The sequence below is a fragment of the Tenrec ecaudatus genome, chromosome 12 (assembly GCF_050624435.1).
Source record: "Tenrec ecaudatus isolate mTenEca1 chromosome 12, mTenEca1.hap1, whole genome shotgun sequence".
In the NCBI taxonomy this organism is placed as follows: Eukaryota; Metazoa; Chordata; class Mammalia; order Afrosoricida; family Tenrecidae; genus Tenrec; species Tenrec ecaudatus.
The window spans coordinates 126,036,088-126,055,839 of record NC_134541.1 but is presented as its reverse complement, the minus strand read 5'-3'; the positions used below and the strand labels follow the sequence as shown (position 1 = coordinate 126,055,839).

At 54.7% G+C, this 19,752-nt stretch overlaps 1 protein-coding gene across 3 annotated transcripts; it reads left to right on the top strand.

The window, feature by feature from the left end:
* The first annotated feature begins 6,015 nt into the window (after positions 1 to 6,015).
* On the top strand, positions 6,016 to 18,355 carry PRSS36 (serine protease 36). Of its 3 annotated transcripts, none has more exons than XM_075528464.1 (15): positions 6,016 to 6,052; positions 6,350 to 6,385; positions 6,539 to 6,574; positions 6,928 to 7,090; positions 7,483 to 7,763; positions 11,429 to 11,595; positions 13,555 to 13,804; positions 13,924 to 14,053; positions 14,478 to 14,719; positions 14,813 to 14,961; positions 15,296 to 15,533; positions 16,218 to 16,362; positions 16,764 to 17,029; positions 17,131 to 17,252; positions 17,902 to 18,355. In XM_075528464.1, the coding sequence occupies exons 1-15, from the start codon at positions 6,016 to 6,018 to the stop codon at positions 18,178 to 18,180; spliced, it is 2,541 nt and encodes an 846-aa protein (XP_075384579.1). In that variant the 3' UTR covers positions 18,181 to 18,355. The 3 variants fall into 3 exon arrangements, with proteins under 3 accessions (XP_075384579.1, XP_075384578.1, XP_075384580.1); XM_075528463.1 differs by having other exon boundaries at positions 14,813 to 14,976; XM_075528465.1 differs by lacking the exon at positions 17,131 to 17,252 and having other exon boundaries at positions 14,813 to 14,976; positions 16,764 to 16,854.
* Positions 18,356 to 19,752: the final 1,397 nt, after the last annotated feature.

The following is a 19,752-nucleotide window of genomic DNA, read 5'->3' as shown; positions in this document are numbered from 1 at the left end:
GTAGTGTGTTAGACAGGGTTCTCTAGAGAGACAAAACCAGATTGCTAATAATTTTATATCTATTTATATAGATAGATAACATAAGAATAAATAGTTAATTAAATTATAAAGCAGTACAAATGGTTCAGTGCAACTCACTCCCATGAGACAGTTGTGAGACACTGGCAGTCCTTCAAGTCTTGAGGGCAGCCGGGTAGTCCTCTGTGGAGCAATTCAGGCTATCCGGGCACAGGCAGCAAACAGCAAGGCAGGTCACCAACAGTCAGCCAGATGACAGGATCTGGCAGTTCCGAGCTCAAGAGATGTAAATTCCAATGGTGTGGAGAAGCAGGTCTTGAAGGAACCTCAAACAACAGCAACACAGTCCACGGGTTAGCTGTCCCACAGGTAGTGTAGCTTGCAAATTGAGGCACAGAACAAGCTCAGGCAGCCGCACACTGGTCTGAGGGATCAAAGAGCAAGAGACAAGAAAGGCGAGGCTCCCTGAGCCATTTATCTCTCTGCCCTTCAATTCATCCCACATGTGTTGATCAGCCAGGTTGCAACAATAAACTGACTACCTCACGTGGGTAAGAGAGGATGGAGACGCTCAAAATCAAGCCAGGGGCAGACTGGAACAGACCACCAATTGCTCACATGTAAGTCCAGGTTGAAATGGAAGAAAATTAAAACAAGTCCACAAGAGCCACAATACAGCTTTGAGCATATGCCACCTGGATGTTGAGAACACGCCAGGGCAGATCTGCTGCCTTGAGCACGAAGGACAGGGCTCCTGATGAGCTGTGGGAGGACATCAAGAAGGACATTCATGGAGAAAGCAAAAGGTAATGAGAAAGGAGACTGCTACTCTTTTTTAAAACAGTTTTATTGGTATTTAATCTACATATCACACAATCAATTTTAGAGCATTTTCTCTCCCCCCTCCCCCATGGTGAAATCGCTTTTAAAAGGAGTTGTGTGTCATCATCAGTTCTAGAGAGTGCTCCCCCCTCCCATGTACATTATTAGCTCCCTCAACCCCCTCGCCCTCCCCCCCATCTCCCACCCTCCACCCCTCCCTCTCCCAGAAACCCTTGCATCTGGTGCTTAACTCTGCCTCTACCCGTTCTGTCCTGTGCAAACTGGACAGCCCATCAGCAACCGCGAAAAGCAGCAACAATAAAGTGGTAAGGATAAAGTAATACAGAGATCAAATCACAAATCGTTGATAAGAAAGAAAAGACCACCGTGAATATTTCAAAGGCTAGGGAAGAAAGTTTTGTCATGGAACAAGCAAGAAATATTCACGCCCCGAGAAGAATCTTAATCTGACTAGGCTCCTCCAGAGCCTTCTACACATGGGCTGGCTGGTTACCATACGGGAGCCCTGGCTACATGTCAGGCTGCTAACCACAAATCGGCAGTTTGAAACTACCCGCTGCTCCCTGGGAGAAAGAGGGGGCTTTTTACTCCAGGAAAGAGTTACAGGCTCTGAAACCTAGAGGCAGGTCTCCCCTGTCCCATGGAGTCAATGAATCGGAATCAACTCAATAGCAGGGAGTTTTATAAACTTATAAACATCCCCACAAGCTTCCTTCCTATCTGATCTTGTAAGCTGCTGTTGCCAACCTCTTCCCATCTAGATAGTCCCCAGGGAACGTAATGTCCAAGGCAGACCTCGGAACTGGTTCATCTAAGCTGTTGTTCGACTTTAAGAAGACTTCAAGTGCTCTTTTTAGGTTAAAGTTTAACATTGTCTCAGGACAATACTTTCAGAGTTTTTCTCCCTTCGAAGGTTCCGGAAAGCCTGGAGTTCAGGAGAATTTGTCTCATGTGTCATTCTGTTCCGCAGTGTTCCTCACTGGATAACGATTCTTGGTCACCAGACAGTTCCTCTGGTCTCCTGACAAAGGCAACAAGAAGTTAGTTGTTTTTGAAAGTTGTTTTATTAAAAATAATAATAATAATTAATCAATACATAACTCTAGGAAAAAAATCCGTGGTATTTTTTTTTGCTTGGGTTTTTTTTTGGGGGGGTTATTTGGCTTCCCCCTCATATCTCCCAATAAAGCAGAAGGTGTGCCTTGGCTTCCATTTTCTAAGGAAATTGTACTAAGAGAGTAGCAGTATGGTGTATTAGTGGATTTGGGGTGGGAAAATAGAAATGCATGTGTGGCTATGCTTCGTAAGACCCTCCACTTCCACCCTCTGCCCTTCTCCACTCTGCCAGATCCTCCTCAAGGTTCACCCTCATAGCCCACGTCAGAGAGACCCAGCGACTCTGGCTTCTGCTTCCATTCAGGTACTGTGAGGACCTGCCAGGTGGTGAGAAGATAGAAGGAGAGTGAGACGGGGACTCTTCTTCCTCCAGCTTGCTGGGTCACAGGTCAATAGAAGTCCACTTCTCTAGCCAGCCCTTTCTTCCGGCTGCCTTTTGTGGGGGGGGCGGGGGCAGGGGTGGTATGCCCATGGCTGCCCACTCCCCTTTGCCCTTTCAGGACTGGGGTTTAGTAAGCCCACTCTTGCTCGCTGAAGGTGAGGAGGACTTGAAACACTGGCTGATGAAGATCAAGGGTTGCAGCCTTCGGGATGGACTGACAACTCAATGTCAAGAAGACCCAAATCCTGACAGCTGGACCAAGAGGTGACCTCATGATCAGTGGGGGAAAGGTTGACGTTGTCAAGGAGTTTGTCTTGCTTGGACCCCCAATCCATGCTCAGGGAAGCAGCCGTCAAAAGATGAAAAGATGCAGTGAGCATTGCATTGGGTTAATCGGCTCCACAAGACCCCATTAGAGGGTTGAGAAGCAAGGATGTCACTTTGAGGCTCAAGGTGCCCCTGACTCAAATGATGGTCTTTTCAGCCCCCTCCTGTGCATGTGGAAGCTGGACATTGAATAAGGAAGACCGAATCAGAATCGATGTGCTTGAATTATAGTGCTGGTGGGGAAAGTGCCATGGACAGCCAGAGGACAAGCAAGCCAGGAGAGACTAGTCCCTGGAGAAGGGCATCGTGCTTGGTAAGGGGGAAGGGCAGCAAAAACGAGGAAGACCCTCAGAGAGGAAAACTGACACAGAGGCTGCAACAACGGACAGGAGGGTGCCGAGCAGGGAGGGCTTCATTCTGTCGCGCTGGCACCAAACAGCAAGTGGCTGTCCCTCCCCCTTGCGAGCGCCTTAGGGTCTGAGTCATTGTTGCTAGACTCAGTATTTTACCGACTATCAGCAGTTAGATTCCTCTCCGTCCTTTGTGATCCGAGTGAGTTTTATGAAGGATGGAAGAAGTTTCAGGTTTTACACAGGCGCCCTCAGGGTACTGCACACCCACACGGACCACCCTGAGGCCAGAGAAACAGCAGCTGGAAAAGAGGGTGGTGGGCTCCCCAGTCTGACTTTTTAGGGCCCTCCTCTGGGAGGTGTGGTCGAGGGTACTGGTTGACCCCATTGGCTGAAGTAAGACCACCTGGCCTAGAGTGGGACTCACCCAGGTGTACTGGCTCCCTGGCTCAAGGGCCTGAATTTGCATAAGCCCTCTAACCTTTATTGGTTTCCAACTTCCTGTAAAAGGGGGGGAGGGGAGAGGGAGGCCTTGGCACGCGGAGGGACAACCCCTGCTTTCTGCCTCGAGCTACCGGACATGTCCTTCCTTGGTTTCCTTTTTAGCACAAAGTTCCTTCATGACCTAATGATTTCCCATCTTGAATTTTTGTTGATCCCATGGAGAAAGACGAGGTTTTCCAACCCTGCACAGAGTTACAGGCAGAGAAGCCTAGCTCCTGGGCCTGCCAAATTTGTTCTCTCCTTCCGGACCTGAGGCCATAGCCGCAAACATGCTGAACCAGATCCTCGGACAGACCAGGAAGCGCCAAGTTTGATGCCTCTCTTCATGATTACTGGAGCCGGAGGTACGGGCGCAGCACTGCCTGCCATGCGTCTGGCGTCGTTGCATCCAGTTGCCAGTGGGGACGGGAAGAACTAACTAGAACCAGGGAATAAACTGGGTCCCCATGAGCCATGTAAGTGCTTCGCAGTGAATATGGACGTCAGCAAACTGAAGGAAGGCCCTGACTTCTAAATGAAATATTTTCCCATAAAACTGCTTAGAAGGAAGGTCCTCCGGAAATTATGCGCACCGTTTTCCACTGATCCAGGACACCATTATTCCCTAAATGCACGAGATCATGTTGTGCCGTGTTGGGGTTTGCACGGAATAATAGTCATCTGAAGCTGGGAAGAAAAATAAACAAACAAAAAGAGTTACCGTCTGGGAAACTCACAGGGGCAGTTCTGCCCTGCCCTGTAAGGGTCACGGAGTCGACATGTCTCGATGGCGGGAAGTTTGTTGATTTTTTCTTTAGTTGAATGTTTGATTGATGCCCTGTGTTGTCATGAATGGGGGGCTGCTGATCAGAGCACGTCTGAAATGTGGTTATGAAATATCATCTTGATACATATGGTGTGGGACACCTGTCTTCTTGCCCCCTTGGAATCTGGACCACTTGCCAGACCCTTTGAGAGAGGCATACAATTTCGGGTGCCCGTGAATGTGGGATTTGCACAAACAGGGAGTCATCGAGAGAACGGCAACTTCCAAATACTATACAGGAACTCGGAACTCTCCTTACAAAGCCAATCTCCCAGTTAAACAAAGACACCCAAAAAAGCCAGAAGAAACAAAAGTTTCATGAAGCCACGCCTCTGGGTTGTATCATCGCCTCGCCTCATCCAATCATTTACTAGTGTAATACCAGTCACGTGTGACATTTGCCCAATTCGCCCATCTCCACATGATGCAGGTCTTCTTCCAGCGGCTGCACGCACAGTCAGTGTGTAGAAGCTGATTTGACATAGGCAACGCCATTTTAAGATGGTTGGAACTCCTCCTGACCGAACCCCTGCCTGTGTTCTCAAACACCTTAAGGGTCAGAGCCAGGGCCCCAGGACCCTTCACAACCTTGAATGTTTTGAGTGTTCCCAAAATGTATCCTTCAGTTTCTGTAAATGAACGCTTGTTTTGGCTTCTGGAATTGTTTGTACAGCTATGTGATACAACCCAGACCTGCCACTTGTCCTCCAGGATGTGGTTTTAAACACCTTTATCAGCAGACCCCCTGCAACTGGGAGGGGCTGCTGGGGTCTGAGAGATGTTCGGTCATCCTGCAGTTAATAAAGACTCAGAATTGGAACTTCCAGGGTTTACAGTGATCATGCAGCCTGTTAGCTTACAACAAACAGGAAAACAGGGCTGCCCAATAAACCCCAGAAGAGGAAACCACAGGTGGGCCATATATGTCCCTCGGGTCATGAAAGGGTGAAATTCTCCTTACTTCTCAGAGATCCATATGTTTCCTGAATGGACTGAGGGCGAGTGCACATCCCAATACAGAGAGGGGTGGTGTCTTTTTTTTGGCCTTTTCAGCCCCCCAGCACCCCCCCTTTCCCAGGATCCCTGTGTCCAGCCCAGGCGGCCAGGATCTGTGATTCCTTTGTTCGGATGAGATTTAATTCCCTAGGGCTCCCGCCCCAAACCTGGCCAGCAACTCCAGTAACCAGAGCTGTGTGAGAAGAAAAGGCCAGGCCATCGGGGCAGCTGCACCCCAAATAGAGGTGAGGTCTCAGGTGAGTCATACCAGTGAGGGACTACTTCCCCAGTGGTCCTCACCCCTGCCCCCATAATCGGCCTTGCCTCACCAAAGACCCAGGACACTGGTCTCCCAAGTCCAGACTGTCCTCTCCTGCCACCTTTGCCCACAAGGTTCTCCATGCCTCCCTCCCCCCACCCATCAGGGGTGCTGGAGCTGGGACACTTGCCCTTCACCCTTTGTCCTGGGCCTTCAGAGCTGTGAGATGCTCACAGGGTTCTGGGTGTGGCCCTCGAGTTCCCTACTTCCCCCTTCCAGCCTCAGATCCTCTCAGATTCCCAGAGATGGGCTGCAGCCAGAGAGGGTGGGGCTGTTCCCAGACCATCAGGAGTCCCCGGACTGCCTCTCAGTGACAGAGCTGGGACAGACAGCAGACCTCTCCCCTCCTTGTGCCATGTCCCAGCACCTGCTTCTTCCATTCATGATCTTCGGTAACCTTGGGGTGGAGAGGCAAGGGACATAGGTCTTAGCATCTGGGGAGCTTTTGCAGCAGGTCTCCTGGGCTCTGAGTGTAGAACGGGGCGTCAGAGCGGGGAGGAAAGCAGTTTATGGAGGAAGGGGAGTGGAGCCTCCGGAGAGGGAGGCGATCAGGGGTGTGGGGAAGAGAAGTATAGTGTTTAAATGGAAAGGGGTAGGAAAGTCATAGGCCCTAGGAAAGGAGTCAGTGAGATCACAGAGTGTGGATGTGTGTCTGGACCTCGCTCTGCTTTCTTCTTCTATCTCCCCAGCCATCAGCTCTGCCCCAGGAGACTTCCAGGACTCAGGTGAGACTGCCGGGAGAGTGGGAGAGAGAGGGGTAATGTGGGTGCTGGCAGTGGGGCTGAAAGGGAACGTAGGGGACAAGACGATAGAGGAGTGGGGAGTGGGGACCAGCGGTCACAGATAGTGTCTTCCTCCCTCTGCCCTTTCCGTCCTAGCTCTCAGTCCTCCCCAAGAAGAACCGGAAGATCTAGGTAAGAGCGGCCTGGTGAACTGTGGGTCTTAAAGGAAGTGGCTCCGTAATAAGGACTCGGGAGTCCTGGTAGTGCAATGGTTAATAGCTCCATCGATAACCAAATGGTTCAAATACCTATGGATCTGTCAGAGAAAGATGACAGCCCTGGGGTCCGATGAGCCAAACCCAGGGCACACACAGCAAAAACAAGGCCATGAGGGTGGTGGAAGTGACCAGGAACTAAGGAGCCCCTTCCCAGAAGGACCTCCTTGGCCTTTGGTTCGAACAGTAGGGTAAGGGCCTTGCCAAGCTTTGTCTGGATCCTTGGGGAGGTTAAGGATGGGCTATCACTCTCAGGGCTCCCCATTGCAGACTGTGGGCGCCCAGAGCCCTCTGCCCGCATCGTGGGGGGCTCAGATGCGCAGCCGGGCTCCTGGCCGTGGCAGGTGAGCCTGCATTACAGCGGGGGACACGTCTGCGGGGGCTCCCTCATCGCTCCCTCCTGGGTCCTCTCCGCGGCCCACTGTTTCGTGGAGTGAGTAACGCCCCTTGTTTGGCCCTCTCCCGGAAAAGCCAAGCCCGATCCTGGTCCTCCGCTGGACCCCATCTTCTCAAAGCCAAGTCGGAGTCCTGCTGTCTGGCCCGATCCACCCCACAAGGCAGAAGTGGTGCAGGGTGCTGAATGGGGTTGGGAATCACCCTCAGGCAAATCCCGCCACTCCATCTCTCCATCTCCCCAAACCTGAATGCTATCTTTCCCAGGCTCTCAGTGACCCCCCCTCTGAGTCAGAGTCACTTTTCAGCCTTTTATGAGCCCGCCCCAAAGGCCGTGACCCCATTTTCCCCTTTGGTTCTGAGCCTGACCCCATGAGGATCTAGCTCCTCCCAAGGGCCCCAGTAACGCCCCCGGCCTCGGCCTTGGTGCAGGAACGGGACCTTGGAGCCAGCGGCCAAGTGGACGGTGGTGCTGGGTGTGCACTCCCAGGACGGGCCCCTGGAAGGCGCGCACATCCGCGCAGTGGCCGCCATCCTGGTGCCTGAAAACTACAGCAGCGTGGACCGCGGCGACGACGTGGCCCTGCTGCGCCTGAGCGCGCCCGCCGTCCTGGGCCGCGCCGTGCGCCCTGTCTGCCTGCCGCGCGCCTCGCACCGCTGGCCCCACGGCACGCCTTGCTGGGCCACCGGCTGGGGGGACGTCCAGGAGGACGGTGAGTGGGTCGGTCAGGGATGGGGGGGGACCTCCGGGGCGTGTCCTGATGGGCGGGGCGGGCGGGGGCGGGCTGGGGACGGGGGTGGGGGGGGCGGCAGTGGCGTAGTGATTACGCATTGAGCTGCCAACCACGGGGTTGGGCAGTTCGAATCCACAAGACAAAGCTTTCTACTCCCATAAAGAGTTCCAGTCTTGGAAACCCACAGGACCGGTTCTCCCTCGCCCTAGAGCAGGGGTGTCAGACTCAATTAAAACGCGGGCCATTGGGTGCAACACGCAAGATTCAGTCGGGCCACAGCTCATTTACAAATTTTGTTAGATTTATATTTTGAAGTGAGGATTCAGGAATATGGGTAGGATAATTAAACCACTATATAATTGTTTTTATTTAAACATTTATTTTATTTAATGTGCATACAAAGCTAAAATGGTTCTTTTGTACCTGAAACTTGCCAGCGCTTTCCTCCTACTGGTTTTCACTAACCTCTTATTCTGTGACTGGAAAAAATAACAAAGTAACTAATAAAATGCACAAAATGTTGCGCAGCGGACAAACGTGATGCACAATGGTAATGGCTTCCCTCTGAAAATGTTCGCTAGCGCTGCCGCTAGGTGTGATTCATAAAGCACAGCCCAGAGCGCTCTTTCTAACCTTTTCGCTGTTGGGATCTGTTTACATGACGTTACATTACAGAGAGTGGCAGACACATCGCTTCCAAATGTCGCCGGAACTGAGTCAGCGCGTTTATGCACGTCCACGGGTCCCCAGGAAAGGCACTGGGCCACGTGTATACTCGCCTGCAGTAGTTAAAGGGTTAATGAGGGAACTGTGTGTACCGTATTGCCTCGATCTCCCCGAAGTTTTTCTATTTTCATTTGCTTTCAGAGCATCGTGGGCACCAGGGCCATTTGGGGCCGGAATAGATTAGATGGCAGGGAGGTTTTCTCAAGCCTAGCTGGCAGCCACCCCCCCACCCCATGCCTCCTTTGTGGCAGGTTCTTTGTTTCCTCGCTCAGCCTCAGTTTCCTCCTCTGGAAAAGGAGGACGGTCATGCTGTCCACTTCCATGCAAGTGGGGTTGGTCCCTTTGGGAGGGGGGCGGGCGTGGGGCGGAGTTAAATCCACATAAAGCTAACAGCATGGGGTCCGGCCTGGTCAGCGACCCTCCACGGGAGTGTTGCTATGCTTGCGCCAATTACGGAGGCCACCGTGTCCGTGCACCTCCTGGAGGGTCTGCCCGTTTCCGCGGACCCTCTGCCTTACCCAGCATGGCGTCCTTTTCCAGGGACTGGAGCGCTGGCGGCGTAGTGAGCTTCTCCTTGGGCCGCTAACCGCAAGATCGGCAGTTAGAAACCACCAGCCTCTCCGAGGGAGAAAGATGAGGCTTTCTAAAGTTCTACCCCTCTCGAGAAGGTCTCTTTGAGTCAGAATGGCCAAAGTGTGAAATCAGCCTCCCCATCCTCACTTCTAAGGAGAGTTCAGGTTAAGCTTCTTCCAAGAGACCTTTCCTCCTCCTCCTCCTCCTCCTCCTCCTCCTCCTCCTCCTCCTCCTCCTCCTCCTCCTCCTCCTCCTCCTCCTCCTCCTCCTCCTCCTTCTTCTGGAAGTCCATGGTATTTGCGAACTGCCTTGCAAACACTATAGCTCAAATGCTTCCGTTTTTCTGTGGTCTTCTTTATTCAGTGTCCAACTTTCACTGCAGATAATAAGGTGATTGAAGCCAAGGAGCCCTGGCGGTGCAGTGGTTAATAGCTCAGCTTCTCACATATAAGGTGATTGAAAAGATCTTGGCTAACAATCGTCATCATTTAAAAAAAGAAACTACCTGGCGTGGGTCAGGCCCGTGTTAACCCTCGGCGTGATACCTTTGCTCGATAACACCTGAAACAGTGAGGCAGATCCCCCCCCCCCCCCCGCGTGGAATACGTCATTTGACATCTCCGCTGCTGCTTCCATGACCTTTGACTGGGGACCCCACCCCAGCAAGATGACACCAGGGACAGCGTCCATCTTGTCTCCGTTTATCAGGATGTTATCTCTTGCTCTGTTATTGGTGTTGTTGTGAGGTGCTGTCCAGTCGGTTGTGGCCCATAGTGACCCTGTGCACACAGAACAGAACACTGCCCGCTCCTCCCATTGGGTCCTCCGCAGGAGCCCATTGCAGCAGCCCCTGTGTCCATCCATCTCCTGGAGGGTCTTCCTCTCTCTTTCTGCTCCTCCCCTTGACCAAGCAGGGGGTCCTTCTCCATGAACTACTAGCCTCTCCTGATCATATGTCCAAAGTCTATAAGACGAAGTCTTGCCATCCTTGCCTCTAAGGAGCCTCTGGCCGGACTTCTGCCAACACAGATGTGCTTGTCCTTGGGCAGCCCCAGGTACTTGCATATTTTCCTCCAGCACCACAGTTTAAACGCACCGAGTCTTCCTTATTCGGTGTCCAGCTTTCACGTGCGCATGAGGCCATGGAAAATGCCTGGCTCGGGTCCAGCGCACCCTGGTCTTCAACATGACATCCTTGCTTTTCTCTTGGTCCAAGTCTGGCTTCTTGCGGTTGAGTTGCAATCCATACTGACGGCCGCCTGGCATCGCAGCAATGACTGTGTTGGGGCTACGTTTACCTCGGGCAAGTCCCGCTACCCCACTAAAGCACAGTGCCGGGCCTGCGGCAGGTGTGCGGCAGATGCTCATTTCTAGCCTCCTTTCATTCAGTCCAGGAGGTTTCTGGGGAGATATTGTGCAGCGAGGCTGTCAGCTGCCCGTGCAGAAAGGCCCTGGAGGTAGGGCAGCAGGTCCCGGAGATCCAAGGAAGCCATATTAGATGAAGGGCCTGTCCACCCAGCTGGGAGAGAGGCAGGCAGCAGAGGCTGCTAAGACTGAACTGTGTTGACGTTAAGGTCAGACTGGGGGTCAGAGGAACCCCACACACACCAGGTTCAGGGATCATCCTACAATTCCCAAAGCCCCCTGGTGGATCCCCACATCCAGCCTCCCTCAGCCAATGCCTGAGCCTCAGGATTCTGAGTGGGCGGGGCAGGAGAGCGGCCCACCTTCCTAGGTCTAGAGACTTCATTTTCCTAAGAAGGGGCTCATTTCAGAAAGGGCTGAGGTCCAAGGTGGAAGCATTCCATGTACTCCGATTAAATCAGAGCTGACCTCTTGGATCATTCCTCGGATCGACAGGAGTGTCCAGAGAGAGGAGAAGGCGGGACATCATCAAGCCCCGAGGCTAGGCCACCTGAACTGGGACGGATTCAGCAGGAATGCCCCCCAAAGGCACAACTCATCCGTTTAAGGACTTGGGACCCGATCAGGCCAGGGGCAGTCGAGAGAAGGGTCAGAGAGGATGCCCAGGTGCCATGTTTGGCAACTTGGTCTGGGCCTATGACATCTTTATGGCAAAGATGCCCTCTCTGGACCAAGGAAACCCCACAGCAGGGTGCCAGCCCGGTGACTTCTGCTCCCAGGCGCATCTCTGGTTGGCTGAGGTCTTAATGTGCAGGACACAACCCCACAACCATCCATGGAGGGCCTCACTTGGGCTGGTTTGGCAGCCAGTGGGCTAAGGCGTCTAGGAAGCAGCTGGACGGGGACAAAGCTGTACCTGGGGGAACTGGTCTCTCGAGCCTGACCTCACAGGCTCTGCTCTCTGATTCTGCCCGCCCCAGATCCTCTGCCTCTGCCCTGGATGCTGCAGCAAGTGGAGTTAAGGCTGCTGGGAGAGGCTGCCTGTCAATGTCTCTACAACCGGCCAGGCCCCTTCAACCTCACCTTCCAGCTATTGCCTGGGATGCTGTGCGCTGGTTACCCAGAGGGCCGCAGAGACACCTGCCAGGTGAGGGGAGACGTGTGAACCTACCTGGTCCTGCCAATGGGAAGCAGTGTAAGGAGTAGATACGTGTGCCAAGGGATGGCACTGATGTGGGGATGGAGAATGGACAGAACCTAGCGCTCCCCAAGTGGACACCGTTATTTCTGGCAGTATCATGTGACAGCTCAGTGCCAGATTCAGCGAGGAATGACTGTAATAAGAGGTCTAAGACCAACCACCACCTTAACTGTGTGCCACTGGTTTTACCTCCATCTGCCCAACTGTCCTCCTCTGGAAGCTGGAAGTGATAATATTACCCATCTCACAGGTGAACTCCTAACAGTGCCTGGAACACCTCACTGTCTCACTGCCTTGAGTCGATGCCGACTCGCACAGCGACCTTATAGGTCAGGGGAGAACCGCCCCTGTGGGTTTCCGAGACCGTCACTCTGGACGGGAGTAGAAAGCTTCCTCTTTCTCCCGAGGAGCCCCTGGTGGCTTCAAACTGCTGACTTGTGGTTAGCAGTCCAATGGGTAACCACGACGCCACCAGCGCTGGACCGTAGTGAGAACTAAATATGTCCTAGCTCTGAATAATCATACTATTTCCTGTCCCAGCTCATAGCACGACACCTACTACTTAGTAGCTGCTCAGTAAATGATTGTGCAGACTGAAGTCAACCTTCCCAGAAGGGCTCACCACCTGAAAGCCCACAGATAGTATATGCGAACCATCTCCCCTAGAAACTGAGTCATCTGCGGGCACTCGAGCATGCGTGGTGGTCGTAAGGAGTCCAAGTAGAGGCCCCTCCCAATTCTGAGCCCCCAGGATTCAGGGATATAAATGCAAACTCACGGCCAACAAGTTGATTCTGACTCCTCGAGATCCGCTAGGACAGAGTAGAACTGCCCCTGTGGGTTTCAGACAGTGTCACAATTTCTGGGAGTAGAAAGCCTTGTCTTTCTCCCAAGGAGTGGCTGGTGGTTTTGAACTGCTGACCTTGCTGCTAGCAATCCAACGCATCACCACTACACCTCCAGGGTTCCTTTTCCGGGACAAAATCCCCTACTTTCTTGAACTCTTGTGAGGGTGTCCATCTTCCATGATCTGCACCACCTCACTCAGAAGACTCCTCTCATTGTGGAGCATTCGTAAGGTGGCTAGTGAGGAAGTGCTAGTGAGGAATGAGAACAGCGGGGCTTTCGACTCCCGTAAAGAGTCCCAGTTTCAGGTGTTCATCAGGGCAGTTCTACCCTGTCCTCCAGGGTGGCTGAGTCGGCATCGACTCGATGGCAGTGAGTTTGTTCTTTTTGTAATGAATTCCAATAGCTATGCATGGACCTATTGGACAGCACAGCTCCAGGTAGTCCAGAACCTTCTTTGTGAGCCTCCTCCTGAGCCAGGGTCAAAGAGATGCCGTAGGGACAGTGCCCCGGCATGAAATGGCTCGGGACCATTGTTGGAGCGACTCTGCCTTCTACTTCTGCGTCCTTGCTTCCAAATGGTCCCTTCTGGCTGCTTCCTAGCTTGCCAGTTCTAACAGCCTCTTTCTCTGGAAAGCCATCGCGGCTAACTCACTCATCAAGTAGATTGGGCTGAGGCGGAACCAAGAAGCGGGTTTGGTTGGACCTGTTTCTTGAAGCAGCAGCATTTGGTTCTGAATGTGGCCTGACTCCTTTGTGTGCCCTTTACGCTAGGAGCTCAGTGCCGTTGGCTTTGGCTAGCTCATGGGTCTTCCTGCTTTACAAATCTTTCTGGGTAGAGATGTAGGCAGTACACAGGAGGCCTAGCCAAAGATGGCTACCAGGTGGGCTGCCCAAGTCACAGGGCTGACCCATGGGCCCTGGGGCGGCAGAGGGGAGGTGCTGTGTGTGAAGCCAACAAAGATGGAAGAGCCCTTGGCAAGGAGGCCAGGGATGACCTGGTGGGTCTCTGGGCAGCTGACCCCTTCCATCCCCCGACACTTCCTCATGTATTTGTAGGGTGACTCGGGGGGCCCTCTGGTCTGTGAAGCAGGTGGTCGCTGGTTCCAGGTGGGAATCACCAGCTTTGGCTTTGGCTGTGGACGGCGGAACCGGCCAGGAGTCTTCACTGCCGTGGCTCCCTATGAGACCTGGATCCAGGAACAGGTGATGGGCTCCAAGCCTGGGCCTGCCTTTCCTGCCCACCCCCAGGGGCCCCAGCCAGAGCCCCCGGAGCCCATGGAAGAGAACTGCACCATTGCCCTGCCAGGTGAGGGAGCAGGACCCTTGGATGGGCGCTGCAGATGCAAGATTTGAGGTGGAGAGGAGTTTGCAGGATGGTGAGCTTGGCGGCAGGGGACCTCTGACCCCGCCTTCCCCCCTCAACAGTGTGCGGGAAGGCCCCGCGGCCAGGGGCATGGCCCTGGGAGACCCAGGTGATGGTGCCAGGTTTCAGACCCTGCCATGGGGCGCTGGTTTCGGAGAGCTGGGTCTTGGCGCCTGCCAGCTGCTTTCCAGAGTGAGTGAGAACTGTCCTGGGGAGGGACTGAGACTTCAAATCCTAGCCCCAGCCCTTCCCCTTAAGTGTGGACCCTCCACCGGGAAGAGAGGAGGAGGGGGGCAAGACAAGCAAACTCACTGCCACCGCTCAAAGTAACCCTTGAAGGCACATAGAACTGCCTTTTGTTCCCAAGACTAAATCTTTCCAACAGACAGACAAGAGTGTCAGGTGGATTTGAACCTCTAACCTTGAGGGTTAGCAACTCAATGCTAAGCCGCAGGGCTGCTTGTGGAGGGGCCCAGGATGGTGCAAATTCAATCTCGCATGCGGGGTCCCCGTGAGAGGTGTACAAGCCAGGGTGGTCGGGAGGGGGGGTGTGGACTCCTGGAGATTTGGAGTCTAAATCCGGGATGGCGGGGGGTGTGCCTTGGCCCCCCCGTAGCCCAGCCATCTCCGACCTCGACGCCTGGCGCGTGCTGCTGCCCTCGGGCCCGCGCCCGGAGCGGGTGACGCGCTTCGAGCCGCACGAGAACGCCTCGTGGGACGGCGCCTCGGACCTGGCGCTGCTGCAGCTGCGCGCGCCCGTGAACCTGAGCGTGGCCCCGCGGCCCGTGTGCCTACCCCACCCGGTTCACTATTTCCTGCCCGGGAGCCGCTGCCGCCTGGCTCGCTGGGGTCGCGGGGGTGAGCAGGGGCCCCGCGCGGGGTGGCCCGGGCCGGGGGCGCGGGAGGAGAGCCTGTGCTGAGGCTGCGTCCCCCCGCGCCCCCGGCCCGCAGAGCCCGCCCCGGGCCCCAGCGCGCTGCTGGAGGCGGAGCTGATGAGCGGCTGGTGGTGCCATTGCCTCCACGGCGGCCAGGGGGCATCAGTGCCGCCGCCCGGATCGGCGCCGCACGCGCTCTGCCCCGCCTACCAGGAGGAGGAGGAGGCCGGACGCTGTTGGGTGCGCGGCGGGGGCGGGGCCTGGAGGGGCGGGGCCTGGGAGGCGGAACGCCCCGGAGGCGGAGTCCGCGGGGTGGGCGGGGCTGTCCCTGGGTGGGCGGGGCTGTCCCTGGAAGGCTAGTTGGCCCTGCTGGAGCCGGGCTGGAGCAGTGGCCTTCCTGCCCCTATCCTTGTCCCTGAGTTTAAGGAATCCTGAAGGTGAAGTCTAAACTCTTATTGGAAACAGTGAGGATGGAGCCTGGTTTGTAGGAGGGGGTAGTTGTTCACACACACACACACACACACACACACACCTGCAAACACCCACATTCTTGCTGCAGAATGCGTCCCACTGGAGCCTTGTGTGTCGGGAGGAAGGTACCTGGTTCCTGGCTGGGATCGGAGACTCCTCCAGTGGCTGCCTACGTCCCCGAGCCTTCTCCCCGCTGCAGCACCACGGCCCGTGGATCAGTCATGTGACTCGGGGGGCTTACCTGGAGGACCAGCTGGCGTGGGACTGGGGCTCCGAAGGAGACGAGACAGAGACCCAGACTTGTCCCCCTCACACAGAGTATGGTGGTGAGGAAGGGGACTCTGGGGCCTGAGAAGCACCTCAAACCGCTTCAGTAGGATGTGTTAGTCCGGGTAGACTAGAGAAACAAATTCATTGACTCTTATATGTGTATAAGAATAGAGCTTTATATACAAGAGCAATTGAACATTGAGGAAACATCCCAGCCCAGTCTAGATCAAGTCCATCAGTCTGATATAAGCCCATATGTCCAAGATCAATCTATAAAGTCCTCTTCAGATTCACGAAACACATGTAATGATGCCGAATGCAGGAAGATCACAGGCCAGTGGGTTGGAAGTTTTGTGGATCCAGTGGTGGTGTAAGCATCTTAGCGCTGGCAAGGATCTCCACGTGGCTTCTCCAGCTCAGGGCACTAGCGTAGTCCCATGTGGCTTGTTAGCTGCTATGTCTCCCAGGGAGTGAGCAGAGACAGAGTGTGTCTCTTACCTCCAAGGAGGAATACAGGAATTCCCAGAATCCTCAGGAGAAGGCCATGCCCACACAGAGGCCTCATTGGCTATATCCCGATTGACAGGCAGACTCTACCCCTTCACTCTGAATCCTCATATTAACACCAGATTACTTAACTACCACATAGGAAGCTGGGGGGTGGAGGGGTTCCTAAGGGTGCCCAGGTCTGGGAGAGGGGCCGTGGGGCCCTCACTAAACTGTCCGCTTCCTCCCCCTAGCCTGTGGCCTGCTACCAAAGACCTCTCAGACGACGGGGGTCCTGTGGCCCTGGCTGGCAGAGGTCCACGTGGCTGATGGCCGAGTGTGCTCGGGGATCCTTGTAGCCCGGAGCTGGGTCCTGGCGGCCACGCACTGTGTCCTCAGGTGAGCCTTGCCCAGAGGCTGGGCAAGAAGGAGGCAGAGGGGTCATGGTGGCAGAGTGGTCGTGAGCTGGGCAGGAGAAAGATGCAGCTCTCTGCTCCCACCAACAGCTGCATACAGCCACAGGACCCTCAGAGCAGGGGCCGTTCTGCCCTGTCCTACGGGTCACTGTGAGCTGGGGTCAGCTTCCACGATGGCAGTGGGTTCGGTTTGGGGAGGCAGGAGATTGGAGGGGGCATTAGGAGAGAGTGAAGTCGCTGTGGGGTGTTTTCAACCAGAGGAGAGAGTAAGGCATTGGTGCAGTGACTCCCAGACTCCTGCCACCTTTTCCCCTGGTCTGGGAAGGACTTGGCCGGCACTGTGGGGGAGCAGGCAGTGACCTGGCCTTGGCTTTCTTCTGACAGACAAGGCTCTACAACAGTGCCCTCTATCCAAGTGTACCTGGGCCGAGCAGGGGCCAGCCCCCTCCCACAGGGCCACCAGCTGTCCCGCTCGGTCATCAGCATCCGCCTGCCCCGGCACCTGGGACTCCGGCCCCCTCTGGCCCTGTTGGAGCTGAGCTCCCGCGTGGAGCCCTCCCCATCAGCTCTGCCCATCTGCCTCCAGCCAGGGGGCATTCCTCTGGGGGCCAGTTGCTGGGTGCTGGGCTGGAAGGACCCCCGGGATCGAGGTAAGTGGGGGCGCCCAGGGAGCAGAGTCCTCCCTGGGTCCTGGGGAGGTGCGGAGTGCCTGGAAGCCAACACCTGTAGCTCTCATCATTTCTCTTTCCAGTCCCTGTAGCTGCTGCTGTATCCATCCTGACACCACGACTCTGTCACTGCCTCTACCCGGGCTCTCTGCCTCCCGGGACCCTCTGTGTCCTCTATGCTGAGGGACAGGAGGACAGCTGTGAGGTACAGGGTCCTGAGCATCCCAGTCCAGGGAGAAGACAGACAGTGCTGGGCAGTCAGCCTCTAAAGTGAGACCAGGAGGGAATTTTTGAGTCCTGGGCCCAGTAGAGTCCCAGTATCAGAGACCCACAGGGCAGTTCTACTCTGTCCTACACGGTGGCTGGGAGTGGGCATTGACTCGATGGCAGGAGCTTGGCTTGCGTTTGGGACCCGGGTGGCATCATGGGCTATAAGCTGCTCAGTGCTTCTCAGAACAATGCGGCTCTCTACCCTCGCCAGGATCTGCAGGCTCAGAAACCCACAGGGCAGTCCTACTCTGTCCTCCCAGGTCACTATGAGTCAGAATGGACTTGGTGGCCATGGGTTTTGGGGCTTGGGGACCCTGAACTAGGAAGAAGCAGAGCTTTGTGCCTGGGCTTTAGAGATATAGATTAGATAGATAGATAGATGATAGATAGATAGATAGATAGATAGATAGATAGATAGATAGATAGATAGATAGATAGATAGATAGATAGATAGATAATCCTTTCCATATATGTATATGGAAAAGACCAGACCAGCAGGGTCCTTCTTGGCTGGACCCTATAAGGAGATACAGAGGGTCAGGACCAAGTGTCACAGATCTCTGGGGCCTGGGCTCTGACTGCAGGTGACCTCAGCACCCCCGCTCCTGTGCCAGACTGAAGAAGGCTCCTGGGTCCTCCTGGGTATGGCGGTTCGAGGGAGCCGGGAGTTGTTCGCTGCCGTTGCCCCTGAAGAGACCTGGATCGCCCAGACAGTGGCGGAGGCCCACTTCCTGCCCCCAAGTGGCTCCCCCAACTGGCCCTTCGAGGGCAGTGACCTTTGTCCTCCAGACATGGCTGGAGCCTCAGGCTCCCCTCGGGCTGCTCTGCTTTTGCTGCTACTGACCCTTCTGGTCCAGAGCTGATTGGCCCAGTCCCCTGGGGTTACCTCCCCTTCTGGCCCATCTCCTTGCCCCCAGCTCAGTCACTGGAATGTCGCCTGACCTGGAGGGTGCTCCACCCACTGAGGCTGCTTCAGATAATTGGACTTTGGTGGCCAGGTATTCCGTCCCAGGAATCCTTGGGGGTGGTAGCAAGAAGAGGGACAATAAAGGTGTAAACACTGACATGTGCCCTGTGGCATCTCTGAGGGCATGCTCAAAAAGCCAGGCAGCCTGTGCTACGGGGAAGCCCACAGAGCCAATGGCCGGCCCCACCCTCGTGGGCCTCCCTGAGTCAGGCCTTGGGCTGCCAGGAAATATGTCCCTGATAACGTGGCAGCAGTCCCCTCATTCCTGCCCCAGGCAGGGGCGGTGGGGCAGCCAGCTGGTGTGTGTCACCTCCTCAGAGGATCCAGCGTCAAAGCCCAGCTTGGCTCCTAAGGTCGTTTCCCTGCCCGCCCCCACCGCCCCAGCAGCAAGGCTAGGGGTTCCGGGAGTCTGGGAATCCAGAATCCAGTGCCATATCCTGTGTCACCAGGAAGCCCCTCCCCCCATACCTATACACCAAGCCCTCAGGAGTACACTCTTGTGCCCTGCGTACATGTGAAAAAGACCTTTCTCTCAAGGGTCCCCTGCCTGGGGCCTCCAGGGTCCCCTCTGGTGTCTCTAAGAGTGCACAGCCTGCTCCTTGAGGCACTACTTACTTACCTGTGCTCACACACCACACACATATCACACATACACACGTGCACATGTCACAAACCACATGCACATACCACACACATACACACACCACACATACACATCACACATGTATATACACACATACCACACACATACACACATATCACACATATATACACAATACAACACATACACATGTATACATGCACATCACACATGCTGCACATGTGTGCGCGCACACACTACACACATGACACACGTATATCCACTACACATCACACACACATATACACATACATACTACACCGATCATACACACACATACCACACGTACACACATATCACACATATATACACACATACCACACATACACATGTCGCACACATACATACATGCCACACATGTGCACATACACACATGTCACACACATCACACATATACACATGCATAGCACACATGTTACACACATACATATGTGTATCACATGCATGCATGCCACACATGCATACTACATATACACACATGTCACACACCTATATAACATATCACACTTGTACCGCACATATCCACACATCACATATACATATCACATACATACACCACATTATGCACATACATACACATACCCACATACCACACACATATACACACTCAACACACACCCTAAATTCATCCAATATCGTCTGCCACCTCTGGTCCAATTGGGCCTGATCTTGAGACCACCAGTGCTTCCGGAACAGACACTGGCTAGGGGCCTGTGCGAGGGCACGGGGAAGTGGTGGCCCACAGAAAAGGCCAACCCCATTTGTCATCTTTTCTCAAGATGCTTCCTTGAGGGGCTCCCAGGGGTGTCAGCCAGGGTTCCCACCCCC

Bases quoted from the DNA above. Each gene is read 5' to 3' on its own strand.
- PRSS36 (XM_075528463.1), top strand. From the start codon at position 6,016: ATGTCCCAGCACCTGCTTCTTCCATTCATGATCTTCG. The intron at 7,091-7,482 runs GTGAGTAACGCC...GCCTTGGTGCAG, and splicing joins GCGGCCCACTGTTTCGTGGA to GAACGGGACCTTGGAGCCAG. The intron at 14,054-14,477 runs GTGAGTGAGAAC...GCCCCCCCGTAG, and splicing joins CCTGCCAGCTGCTTTCCAGA to CCCAGCCATCTCCGACCTCG.